General features: G+C 40.2%; 3 protein-coding genes across 4 annotated transcripts in view; 1 reads left to right on the top strand and 2 right to left on the bottom strand.

The window, feature by feature from the left end:
- UGGT2 (UDP-glucose glycoprotein glucosyltransferase 2) overlaps positions 1 to 2,108 on the top strand; it is a 145,272-nt gene extending 143,164 nt beyond the window's left edge. Inside the window, exon 39 of the mRNA XM_036458874.2 lies at positions 1,881 to 2,108. Coding sequence (XP_036314767.1) covers positions 1,881 to 1,903 — 23 coding nt within the window. The 3' untranslated portion in view covers positions 1,904 to 2,108. The remainder of the gene's footprint in view (positions 1 to 1,880) is intronic.
- Positions 2,109 to 3,177: 1,069 nt separating this feature from the next.
- Positions 3,178 to 3,725, bottom strand: LOC118730735 (40S ribosomal protein S18). The gene has a single exon (XM_036458878.2). It carries the CDS (start codon positions 3,673 to 3,675, stop codon positions 3,217 to 3,219), a length of 459 nt encoding a protein of 152 aa, XP_036314771.1. The 5' UTR covers positions 3,676 to 3,725; the 3' UTR covers positions 3,178 to 3,216.
- Positions 3,726 to 8,634: 4,909 nt separating this feature from the next.
- The window catches only part of DNAJC3 (DnaJ heat shock protein family (Hsp40) member C3), a 59,493-nt gene continuing 55,246 nt past the window's right edge, over positions 8,635 to 12,881 (bottom strand). For both annotated transcript variants that reach the window (XM_036458876.2, XM_036458877.2), the window contains 3 exons: positions 11,560 to 11,692; positions 10,649 to 10,797; positions 8,635 to 8,821 (listed from right to left, as the gene is read on the bottom strand). In XM_036458876.2, the coding sequence (XP_036314769.1) occupies positions 8,664 to 8,821; positions 10,649 to 10,797; positions 11,560 to 11,692 (440 nt within the window). In that variant the 3' untranslated portion in view covers positions 8,635 to 8,663. The remainder of the gene's footprint in view (positions 8,822 to 10,648; positions 10,798 to 11,559; positions 11,693 to 12,881) is intronic.

Here is a 12,881-nt window from a genome sequence, read left to right as displayed (position 1 = left end):
CATTTTTAGAAATTCATTAAAAATTCTGCTCCAATGTTTCATAACCACTTCCTTCCTTCCCTTTTATATTTTTTTACTAGCGGCCTGGTTCACAAAATTCGTGCACAAGGTGGGGGAGGGGGTTATGCCTCAGCCCAGCCTGCACCCTCTCCAATCTGGGACCCCTCATGGGATGTCCTACTGCCCGTTTAAACAGGCAGTTGGACATCCCTCTCACATTCCAGGACTACTGGCTTCCAACTGCTCACCTGCCTGCCTTTATGATTGCCCCTAACCACTTCTGCCTGCCAATCTGATCACCCCCTAACCACTGCCCTGCCAGCCTGATCAACACCTAATTGCTCCAATGCTGGCCCAATTGCCCCTAACTGCCCTCCCCTGCCAGCCTGGTTGCCCCTAACTGCCCTCCCCTGCAGGCTTGGTCACCCCCAACTGCCCTTCCCTGCTGGCCTGGTTACCCCCAATTGCCTTACCTTGCAGGCCTGGTCCCCCCTAACTGCCCTCCCCTGCAGGCCTGGTCCTGCCCAACTGCCCTCCCCTGCAGTCCTAGTTGCCCCCAACTGCCCCCCCCCCTTGCTGGCCCAGTCACCCCTAACTGTCCTCCCTGCAATCCTGGTCCTCCCCAACTGCCCTCCCTTGCAAGCCTGGGTTCCCCCCAACTATTCTCCCCTGCAGGCCTGGTCATCCCCATCTGTCCTCCTCTGCCAACCTGGTCATCCCTAACTGCCCTACTCTGCAGACCTGATAGCCCACAACTGCCCTCCCCTGCCGGCCATCTTGTGTCCACATGCGGGTGGCCATCTTTGACCACATGGGGCAGCCATCTTGTGTGTTGGAGTGACAGTCAATTTGCATATTATTATTTTATTAGATGGGATTATCTTTAAAGTCGAATTTAGTGGCCCTAGCTGGTTTGCCTCATAAAATAGAGAGTCAGCCTGTGGACTGAAGGTTCCTGGGCTCAATTTTGGTCAAGGGCCCCTGTATGGGTTGCAGGTTTGATACCCATTAGGGAATGTACAGGATGCAGCTGATCAATGATTCTCTCCCTCTCCCCTACTCTCTAAAATCAATAAAAATATATTTTATAAAAAATAAAAAGATAAAGTGGAATTTAGTGAAGATATAAACATAGTCTTCCATCTTGAATTGTGGTATAGAATACATTTAATTTGTATTTTAATTTCTACCTGAAAATATCATTTTGAATTCTCAGTGTTCTTAAATCAATTAGTATGTGATGTGACAGTTCAGTGATGCAGAAAAAAAGAACCCATTTTTTGTCTCTAAAAGTCTTCACTGTTCTCACATTTGTATGGTACTTGTGTCTATATTTGAATGCTCTCTCCTCCCATCATAGAATACCATGTATGTCTTTTGCTCTTTGTTGTTCATTACACTAATACTTTTTGCAAGTGATAGCAGGAAATATTCTACTACCCTGTTTCCCCGAAAATAAGACAGTGTCTTATATTAATTTTTTCTCCCAAAGTTGCGCTTATTTTCAGGGGATGTCTTATCTTTCCATGCGCTAGGTCTTATTTTCGGGGAAACACGGTAGTATATTTCATGGCCTCCTTGCCAGGCTGGGTGCTAGGTCCTAGAAATAAGAGATAAATAAGGCATAGTTCTTGTCCTCCTAGACTACTGGGAGCTCACTTCTAGGAGGGGCAAAGGTAAGTAGTCATGATACAGTACAATCTAACCGATACCATAATGTACAGAGAGCTGTTCTCATGTCACATAATTGAACCAAATAGATACTAAATTAACAGAAGGATCCTCAGTCAGCACCTGTGCTTTTTCTCTATCAGACATCAGAGAGGTTTAAACTAATTTGATATTTAAGATTTCAAGAAAGAAACTTTCCTCCCCTACAGTTTTGACACATGATGAACTCTAGCACTGGCTTTTATGAGAAAGAAGATGAAAGAGTGACAAGAAATCTGCCATCTGCTGGGAAGGTGTTGAACTACTGCTAAGACTTTTGGAAGGTTCATTAAAGATCAGTGACATATTCCTCAATTTTGTAAATATTATTTAAAAATACATGTACTTAATTATTGAATAAATTTAAGTTATATAAGAAATGACCACTGAGTATTTAATTCTAAGTTTATTCCTTTTTCCTAATTGCTTAAAACACTGATTTTACCAAAGTGGTATTTTGCCAGGTGACCCAGTAAAAAACATGTCTGTCTATTGGGGATTTACCAAACCATCTACATTTTTGTGTATTTCAGCTCTGTGTGCATTTATATTTTCTTATTCACAAAATGCATTTAAAAGTAGAGGAAAGGGATGCATGGTTATCTCTGAATTAAAAAAAAAAAAGTAATCCAGTTTATACCTTATCTGTTGTAAAATGGAAGGTACAATAGTGTTGCACTATAATGTTACTTTATCTTAAATTGTGTTTTTGTTTGGTTTTTTTAATGTATTTCATTGATTTTTTACAGAGAGGAAGGGAGAGGGATAGAGAGTTAGAAACATCGATGAGCTGCTTCCTGCACTCCCTACTGGGGATGTGCCCTTGACAGGAATCTAACCTGGGACCCTTGAGTCCACAGACTGACGCTCTATCCACTGAGCCAAACCGGTTAGGGCTTAAATTATATGTTTTAATCTTATGCTCTATTTGTATTTTTTTTACTATTTCTAATTTTTACTTCATAAAATGATATTTATGGGCTTATGGGGCATGTGCATTATTTTTTTTTAATAAGAACTACTTTTATAGAAACTAAGAATGTAAACTTTGTTTTCTGTATTAATAGAATAGGTATAGTCAGTGTTCAAAAAATATCCAACTATTCTAGAATCATGGGATTTGGGGACTGGATGAGAGTTCAATGTCATTAGAACCCCATCCCCTGAAGAGACTAATGTAATAGGGCAGAGGTGAGCATGGGAAATCATGATTGTTTTAAAAAGCTCCCAGATGATTCTGTTGATAGGTGAAGTTTGGGGAACATCCAGCAGAATTTAGCCCCCAACCAGTGTGCCAGACCCCCTTACAAGGTCTTGTCAAGTAGAGGCTCAGGCCATCTCTGAACCCTCCAGGCTGATAGAGACAGGGCAGTCCATCTTTGGACAATTCTGTATAGTTAGGTCCCCAGTGAGCCAGAGCTGTCTATTGGCAATTTCTTTTTTTTTTTTTTTTTTTTTTTTTTTCAGAGGTGTATAAACTATTTATTAACAGACGAGGCCTACAGACTATTTCTTCTTGGACACACCCACAGTGCGACCCCGGCGGCCTGTGGTCTTGGTGTGCTGGCCTCGAACTCGAAGACCCCAGAAGTGGCGCAGCCCTCTGTGGGCCCGAATTTTCTTCAGCCGCTCCAGGTCCTCACGAAGCTTGTTGTCCAGACCATTGGCCAGGACCTGGCTGTATTTCCCGTCTTTTACATCCTTCTGTCTGTTCAAGAACCAGTCTGGAATCTTGTACTGGCGTGGGTTCTGCATAATGGTGATGACACGCTCCACCTCATCCTCCGTGAGCTCTCCTGCCCTCTTGGTGAGGTCGATGTCTGCTTTCCTCAGCACCACGTGAGCATACCTTCGCCCCACACCCTTAATTGCAGTGATGGCAAAGGCTATTTTCCGCCGCCCATCGATATTGGTGTTGAGTACTCGCAAAATGTGCTGGAACTTCTCAGGAATCACTAGAGACATGGCGGCGGCGTGCAGGCCTCCTGTGGAAGAGCTCTATTGGCAATTTCTACTCTTGCTCCTTTGAGTGCTTCTAAACAAGTCTAGTTCTTCTCTGACAGTCCAGCCCAGGGTATTTGCAAATAAGTTCTCTGGTCCCAGTAGTTTCATTCATTGTTAATAAGAGATCACAAGACTTCTCCCTTTCCTGGTCACCCTCCCTTTGTTATGTGTTTGTATTTGTCTATGATAAAATGGGGTGTTCCAGAAATGGCTCCCTAATGGAACTAGAATGTTCCTGTGGTTTCCAGGGATCCAAAGGGATGCTATCAAAGACCTCATGGGTAACTTGGCCTGAGGTGACCAACTCCATGTACTACCTGGCTCATTCCTCTTTGGAGTCAGGAGTAACATCTGAGCTTGATGAGAGGTAAGAAATTCTGAGTTCATGGTTTAGTGTTTTAAGCAGAAGCCCCAATTGCAAGATGTTACTTTGTTTTCCTTTATTGTCAGCCCGTTTCCACTTTTGTAAGAATCCTGTGGAAAGGATGGGCTAGGCAGACACCTGATTCCCATGCTTATTACTATCACGTCCAATTTGGTAGAGTCTGTATTTCATAGAGCAGAAGCTAAAATTGCAGAATATAAAGACTTGATGGCTCCCTCCAGCTTGTCTTGTGAGTTGAGTGGCTAAATTTACATGTCTCATTTCCACATAAATGATACCTTATATCTGAAAATCTAGATTTATAAATATTCTACAGGGAACTTCCTCTTTGCACTCCTGGAAGCCCTTATTGTCTTCAGACTAGGGCAAGTGGTTCATATATTGCAAAAATATGATTAAGAATTTGCAAACTTTGAGCTTCCTGGGAAAGGTCTATATAAGTATCCTAGCTGTCCTTTAGTTTTAGGGTATGCAGAATATAGAGTTAAGAAAGCTTTTGTTGCTAGAAATTTGATTAACAGTGTATCCCTACTATCCCTTTAAAGACTTTATAATAGAAATGTACAAATCTATAAAAAAGCATAATATGCTAATTAGACTAGACATCCTTTCAGGTGAAGTGGGGGCTGTGAGGGAAGCCCAGGTCCGGGTGCCGGAGGGAAGCTGGTGCCAGCAGCCGGGAGAAGGAAGGCCTACTCTTGCACAAATTCCGTGCATCAGGCCTCTAGTTATAGAATAAAAGGGTAAGTCTTCAAAGTCAATTTAAGAGATTTTAAGTTGAAGAACCATCCATTTGACTTTTTGAAATTAAGAGATTTTAGCCATTTCTGCATTTGGTGCTCTGATTTTCCTTAGCTTGTGTTCAGGAGTCCTTGTAATCACTGATAATGTGTGAAATAAAGTGGGAAAATAGACTTCTCCAAAAGACTAAAAATTAATCAAAAGCAAAAATGTACTGATTTTGACCATAAATATTTTTATTAAATGTGAAAATACAAGGGCATAAAAATAGTACCCATATGTATAGACATGTCTGAGACCCATTTCAATTAATTTTCAGTTTTTATTAAAACACTAAACTGAGATGGATTAAGTTACTAAGTGTTCTCATTCAAAACCTAGTATACAGCCGTACAGGAGTACTATTTTAACCCCAAACATCTCCAGCTTTTACACTCTCCACACTCTGCTTTCCACTGCAGGTAAGAGGTTCAACCACAGATGATTGCAACAAAACCTGTTAACTATACACAAGCCACTCGGTGGCTAATTTTACTCTTAAATCATTCAGCAAATGAGATCATTCATAAAAATAAAAAAGTATCCCCACCTATTAACATCATTTGCAATTACAGCATAAACTCTGCTACTTTAAAAAGAAATAATCTGATTTAGAATAAGGATATAATGCACTGACAGATTAGCATTTGCCTTCTTTCTTCCTTACTTTATAAATATGGAAAAGGAAATTACGTTCAACAAAGTTGCATGGATCTCTCTAGGTTATACTATTGATGTTGCTCAACAAAAACCCTTTGCAAGGCCTGTCACCAGTGCCCTGTACTTTTAAGGCAGTCGGCTCTAACAAATACCTGAGGAACCATTTTTAACTTAGGCATCTCATGCATTTTTTTTTTCATGGTAAACCTCACAATTTTTTACCAGCTTCATGCCTTTAAAAGGTGAATCTCATTTTCCACCATGAATAGAAAATTATGCCAATTTTAAATTGTGATTCTGTTAACTTTTTTCCTACTCAGTTATCAGTATCTTTCTCTTTAAAATTTAGTGGATTGTTTGCATTTTATTATCAAAGTCCCAAAAAAGTTCTGTTTCCATATTGATATTTAGAATAAATTTTTAATACTAAAGAGAAAGACATTTTAAAATTAGTAGTTATATCCAATTCACATCAGTCAACTATTAAAGTTGTTCCCCAGTTTTCATTTATCCATGGTAAGAAAGCACGAACTTTCAGAAGTGGGCAATAAATTAATTTATTCTCTTTTCAGAACTCCCTCACATTTTATAGGCTGATGTGTTTAATACTTGCTGCTGTGGAAAAGATCCACAATGCACAGACCAGAAATACTTCACTTGTGGAGCTCTCCAAAGGGAGGCGTTAAGAAGGGAATACAATACAGGTGAGGTGATGTGCCCCTCGGCATTCACTTTCCCAGAAAGAGCCATGAAGGTTACTGGGCACTGCCGTCTCCAAAGAGACTCGAAAGGTAAGTGCAAGTAGCCCCAAACCAGTCGAATGCTTCCTCAGTCATCGCCTTCCATTGCACAGCCATCCTCAGGCCAGCAGAGACTCGCTGTCCTCTACACACCCACGTTTTCCTCAGTCACGTAAGGAGACATCAAGTGACCGTCTTTCCCTTCAGGTGGATGCCAGAGACTGCTGGTGCCCATCCAGGCGGAATGTAAAGGTCATGGTTTTCTTCATTAGTCAGCAAAACAAATTCCAAAGAATTAGTTTCTCTCAGTGGCATTGGCACTTGGCATCACAGATTTTACTCTCTTCACTGAAAACAGGCAAGTAACTCTGTACATTTCAGTACGGTGACTAAATTAAGTCCAGGGTAAGACTTTATAAACAGGAATTACAGTTATTACAAGTTATTACATTGGAGAAAAAACAATGTAAACAACCTTCTGGGCAGCAATTGGCAGGCAGCGAGGTAACCTGTGTCCCAGATACATTTCCCATGTGGCCCAGTTCTCAACCCTCCGGACTTTTCATCCTCTCCTCTGAATAGAAGGGCAAGTAATTGGACATTCCTTTTGTTCTCATGTGTGTGAAAATCCTTTTCTTGAAAGTAGAGACCATTGCTAGATATCAAAGAGGTCACAGTGACATCATGTACGAAAGAACCAGATTGAAAAAAATCTCTGATATAATTAAGTAATGTGATTACATTAACTTGAATTTTGAGACATTAAAACAAAATGAAAGCTGAAAGATGTTCACTAGTTTTCAAAATGCATTGTTAAGTTTATTGGTAAAAAATAGACTTCTAAATAGATGCAAAAAGCACAACGTGTTTTACCCAACTCAACTATGTGATTTTTGTCTCCCAGTTAAGAAAATTTTTCCACATATGTTTCAGGGTGACTGTGGAAGAAAATGATTTGTGCTTGCCCATTGTGGACATTATTGGTCAGGATGCCTTCTAGAACTAAAAGTAAAATGCTTGATTTCATAAAAACAGTATCAGTATTGTATTGCTTAAAATGCTTCAACATGCTTTGAGGCAAATAGAAAAACCTTTCCAGAGTAAAGGTACTAATTCTTATCTAAAGTAATTCTCCTAGATTTTAAATGCAGTATCAATAGTCCCATAAATGTTTAATATTTTTGATTAAAGTAACACTCATTTTTTTAGAGGAAAAAATTATCAATTATCAAAAACAAAGATTGAATAGTTCATTTCTTCAAAGTTAAGAAGAAGGAATCCCAAGAAGAGATGCCCATCTTAATAGTGGAAATATAGCCAGAGCTGACTAGATCTGTAAGCCTGTTTTTTTATTTTTATTTTTTTTAGGCAGGTAAAGGAACGGGTCTGCTGTTTCAGCCCACTTGAAACAGGCCCCACTTGGGCATTACTACAGAACAAGAGGGTCAGCCAGGAGGTAAGAGAGCCTGCCCCACTGTATGTATTAAAGGTGGGCAAGAGGGCATTCTGTTGATGTTAACTGAGCAACTTTATAGTTAAACCTGTTATTGGATAGGTTTAACTCTCAATTTCAGTTGTTGAAGCAGTTCACTCTGCATCTCAGCAAATTTTTTTACATAAAAGCACTGCTGTCTTCTCTGAACTTATTTATGCATAACTTTTAAGTTAATCTATTATGTGTCATGTTAAACAAAAGGCCCATAGGTTTTATAATTAATTCTATTGCGGTGTTTTTAGTATTCTCTTGCAGAGATACTCAGCAATACAATACAAAGTATATGCTTACCATCAATCCGAAGTCTAACCCTGGCTACACTGACTGCCACTGGGTAACAGGTTCTCTAGCAGGAGCTCTAGTCCCTTCCTCCCCAGAGTCAGCCATGTTCATGCTGGTGGGAGATGGACATGCATGCGGATTAAAGGAGGCTCTGTAATTTAACAGATATTTGCAAGTGACTGTATTGACCAAAATCTAAACAAAATTGTCCCTAAGAATCAATAGCTCTAAATGTTAATATTCTCTTTACGAATACTGAAATATAACCCATTCTCATGAAGGTTACGTACAGCTCCTTCTTCTTCATATAGGCACTGACATACTATGCAGGGCTGTGAAGAAAACCATTTCTACATGCTGCAGCATAGGAAAACAGACCCGGTGAGCCTGCCTCAGAACCATTTCTCAGCTCCCGGCCATAACAAACCCATCCACCTCAAGTCTAAAATGGAGAAGAACAGATTTTTCTTATTAAAACAATTCTTTGGTCATGGACAAACTAAAATATTTGAATTTTTTTTTTCTTTAGTATCCTGGAACAAGGTTTGTTTTTAATCTTTAAAAAAATTTAAGGAATAAGAGAAAAAAAAACAAAAACACAGCTGGCTTAATTGAAGTGGAATTTAAATCTAAAAGGTCCGCCTGAGCTGAAGGGATTGAACCCTTGCCATGAGTTCCAGCTTCTGTGGAAAGGGTTGCCACCACCTCCTTGTTGGCTCTCTGCATCAAGGGGGTCTTCTCCATCATCAAACTTCTTCCTCATTTCTAGAAAAGAAACCAACAGACTAAGACTCAGGTATGGACTAAGATGTGGAGGCGGGGGTGGACTGAGGGACTACCTACTTACTTTTCAGTTATTAAAACAGGTATGCCTGACACTCAAAAAATAGGCTCTCCTAGATCAGAGGTTTGGTCTCAGGAAAACAGACTAGAGAAACACCAGTCATAGAGAGGGGGGTGAGGGCCAGGGTTGAAAATGGTATCATTGAAAACAGGCCCCTAAAGCTTCACTCCTCACAAGAAGCTACCCAAGGAGATGCTTCTCTGGAAAAAATAATTGCAGAGAAAGTGCCTCCAAAACAGCTCATTGTTGATGAGCCCAACAATTCTAAAGCCTCACTGTTCAATCTGAGTTCCTCAGACATGAGGGGAACGAGGCCACCTCCAAGGCTGTGCCTGTCAGTCCTGAGGAAAGTCCCACAGGAGCAAGCTCATCCTCAGTGTTTAGAAAAAGCCGTCATCCTTAAAATAAGAATTGGGGCCGAAACCGGTTTGACTCAGTGGTAGAGCGTCGATCTGCAGACTGAAAGGTCCCAGGTTCGATTCCGGTCAGGGGCATGTACATGTACGTTGGTTGGGGGCACATCCCCGGTAGGGGGTGTGCAAGAGGCAGCTGGTCAGTATTTCTCTCTCATCGATGTTTCTAGCTCTCTATCTCTCTTTCTTTCTCTCTGTAAAAAAATTAATAAAAATATTTTTTTTAAAATTGAAGCTAAGAAAAGGGAACCAAGAAAGAAAAAAAAAAGGAACTCATAGTAACTAAAAATGCAGTTTTCTCCATGGGCACCTCAGTGACTGCTGGTCCCAGCTCCCGGGGTGCTCAGCTACGGAGGGAAAAAACAAAAAACAAACAAACAAAAAAACACAGCTGGCTTAATTGAAGTGAAATTTAAATCTAAAAGGTCCGCCTGAGCTGAAGGGATTGAACCCTTGCCATGAGTTCCAGCCACCCCCATGCGCACTGTGCAAGGGGACAGAAGCACTCCAGAGAGGTGGTAGACCCTCCCCTGCAGAACAGAACAAAACCACCACAGTATGTAGCCTCCTAATTAAGTACACTCTGTCTCCTATGCTTGATTATAAATGAACAAAAACCTGTTTCTCTTCAGGTGCATAGCATAAGTGAGGTGTTCAAGAAAGATTTGTCAAATGGGCATACAACTTGATTTCCTTCTACTTTTTTCCTCAATTTGTCTAGCTCAAGCCATAGCTTTTGCTCCCACTGACATGGAAAGGCACAGAATCAGTAGATACTAACTTAACATTAAATTCCCTCTGGAAATGTCAGTGTTGTTCAAAAATACCTAAATTTTTAGCTCTTTCACTGTTATTTCCCAGGCCATTTTAGCGTGTGTTAAAGAACACTTAGCAGCCAGTAAATCAAATGAACATCTGATTAGGACAAGATTCCTGGGGAGCACACACTGGCAGGCAGCTTCTCTCCCACCACTGCACAGTCCAGCTGGTTTCCTAATAGAGCTCCTGTCCGTTTGGTTTGAAGAATTCATCCCTGAGCTATGAAACTGGGTGAAACCTAAGAGATCCCCTCACTGTTGTGCTTTCCTATCACAGATGGGAAAAAAAAGATGTCAAAGTCAGAATTTTTCATTTACTGCACCAGGAATATGTGGGTCCCGGAGTCTGCGGGGCAGGAAACTGTCGAGCCCGCACTAGTCACCAGCCCATGAAGTGAGCCCAGAGCTGCCTACCGTCCATTCCGACACTGCCTCTATGACAGGCAATGGGAGCGGGAGGCCACGTCACCGATTCACCCATTTCAAGGGAATAAAAAATGTTAAAGGCAAGTGCTACCTGGATCAGAGAGGACCTCTTTAGCAGCTGCAATGTCGATGAATTTTTTCTCAGCTTTTTTCTTTTCTTCTTCATTCTGGAAGTTATCTGGGTGCCACTGCATTGCTAATTTTCGGTATGCTTTAATGATTTCTTGCTTTTTGGCATTTCTGAGGGGTATTAAAATTTATTAATAATCATTAGTTAAGAAGTACCCAAAACTTCTGGATGAGTTTACTTAATAAGAACAATTACCTAAAAGAATGATGTTTATTCAAAGAAGGTGGTCTTATTCAAAAGTACATATTGGCTAAATTAAATATCTTAGTACCTACAAGTTGATTCTTAAAATGCCACTTTATTTATAGGCCTAGATACATTTTCTTTTCCCTATCCCCTCTCTCCTTCCTATCCCCTCAAAAAAAGAAAAAAAAAATCTCTCTCCTAACACATTACTTTTTAGAAATATAGGCCTCGCCTAGCCAGTGTGGCTACATTGTTTAGCATCAACCTATGAACCAGGAGGTCACAGTATGATTCCCAGTCAGGGTAAATACCCAAATTGCAGGCTTGATCCCAAGTGTGGGGCATGCAGGAGGCAGCTGAGCAATGACTCTCTCATCATTGATATTTCTATCTCTCTCTCTCCCTCTCTCCCTTCCTCTCTCAAATGAAGAAAAAAAAAAAAAAAAGTATATTTTTTAAAAGGAAATCTAGGCCTAAGATCTATTCATCCTCAGTGTCATATCTTTGTCACCAACTACTAATTCTCCATTATTGCATTACTAGTCTCTATCATCAAAGAAAACTGTAATATATTCAACATAGTTTTATGATGTTAGGCTATTAGGAAAGGAATCTGAGAAAGAGGAGCAATGATTAGCTTTAAAGCAGTTGATTGAAAATAAAAATGCAAATTTTAAATAATTCACCTTTTTACTCCCAAGATTTTATAATAATCTCTTTTCTGTGACTGTTTCAATAGTCTTTGTGCTTTCTCTAGACCTTCCCGAATCTGCTGGTCATTTTCATTGTGTTCCTGGGCAGTTTCATAATCCTGAATAGCTGTCAAAATATGTTTAAGATAATGCTGTTAAGAGAAATTACAATTTATAACACCTTTACTTATCCTGCAAAATTGACATTGAAGTCACCATCCCCAATCACTTCACACTTTTGTCATTACTAAGAGCTTAAGAAGTGGTAACCTTACTGATTTTGTTCACAAACTTACAAAAAAACATAATTAAGGAAGAATTTAGTAGCTTATTACTCCCATTCAATAAAATTCACTGCTGTTTATATACTTTCCCTCCCACATTATCTTACCCATACCTTTTAGCCCTGTAGATGCTTTAACATCAGCACTTGAAACAAAGCAATTTACCATCAGTAAGATTAAAATGATTGTTACACAGGAAAACAAGACAGTGGCAAAGAAAGTCTACTTGTTCAGATACTGGGTTCACAGTACAGAAGAATTAGAGGCTTAGAAAGGGGGCAGGAGGAACCATCAGCAGTTAGAATCACAAAGTCACCCACAGATTTCAACACAAACTATTACAACCTGATTTTTTTTTTTTTTAAGTATCAATCAAAATAGAGACCTATCTACAGACCTGGTATGGAAGGTCTGGTAATGCATATTGTATCCTTTCTTTTAGATTAGTTAAAATATTAGTTAAAACAGGCATTTATCTGGATACCTAATGTCATGCAGAAAGGACTGTCCTTAGAAAGGTGGGCCCCCGCAGCATCTGGAAAGTCGGATTTCAGGAGTGCTCCCAACATTCCCTGATAAAACTGTGATGTATACAAAACGTCTCATTTTGCTGAAATCGGTTTGGCTCAGTGGATAGAGCGTTAGCCTGTGGACTGAAAGGTCCCAGGTTCGATTCCGATCAAGGGCATGCACTTGGGTTGCGGGCACATCCCCAGAAGGAAGTGTGCAAGAGGCAGCTGATCGATGATTCTCTTTCACTGATGTTTCTAACTCTCTATCCCTCTCCTTTCCTCTCTGTAAAAAAAAATCAATAAAATATATATTTTTTTAAAACACACACACACACACACACACACAAAAAGTCTCATTTCCTCCTGAAAGGCTAGAATTTGGGTATGAACTAGGCAGCCCCCTGGTAGACAGCACTTCACACTTGTTGAGGAATTGGCTGGTGCTGTATGATTTTACAGACGCTTGGAATCTATCACCTGGTTCCCTCTGAATGCTGCCCCATGAGCCTTTCCCTCTGCT

Source organism: Pipistrellus kuhlii, unplaced genomic scaffold (assembly GCF_014108245.1).
Source record: "Pipistrellus kuhlii isolate mPipKuh1 unplaced genomic scaffold, mPipKuh1.p scaffold_m20_p_3, whole genome shotgun sequence".
NCBI classification, from domain to species: domain Eukaryota; kingdom Metazoa; phylum Chordata; class Mammalia; order Chiroptera; family Vespertilionidae; genus Pipistrellus; species Pipistrellus kuhlii.
This window is presented reverse-complemented; position numbering and strand designations above follow the sequence as displayed.

Bases quoted from the DNA above. Each gene is read 5' to 3' on its own strand.
- LOC118730735 (XM_036458878.2), bottom strand. From the start codon at position 3,675: ATGTCTCTAGTGATTCCTGAGAAGTTCCAGCACATTTTGCGAGTACTC.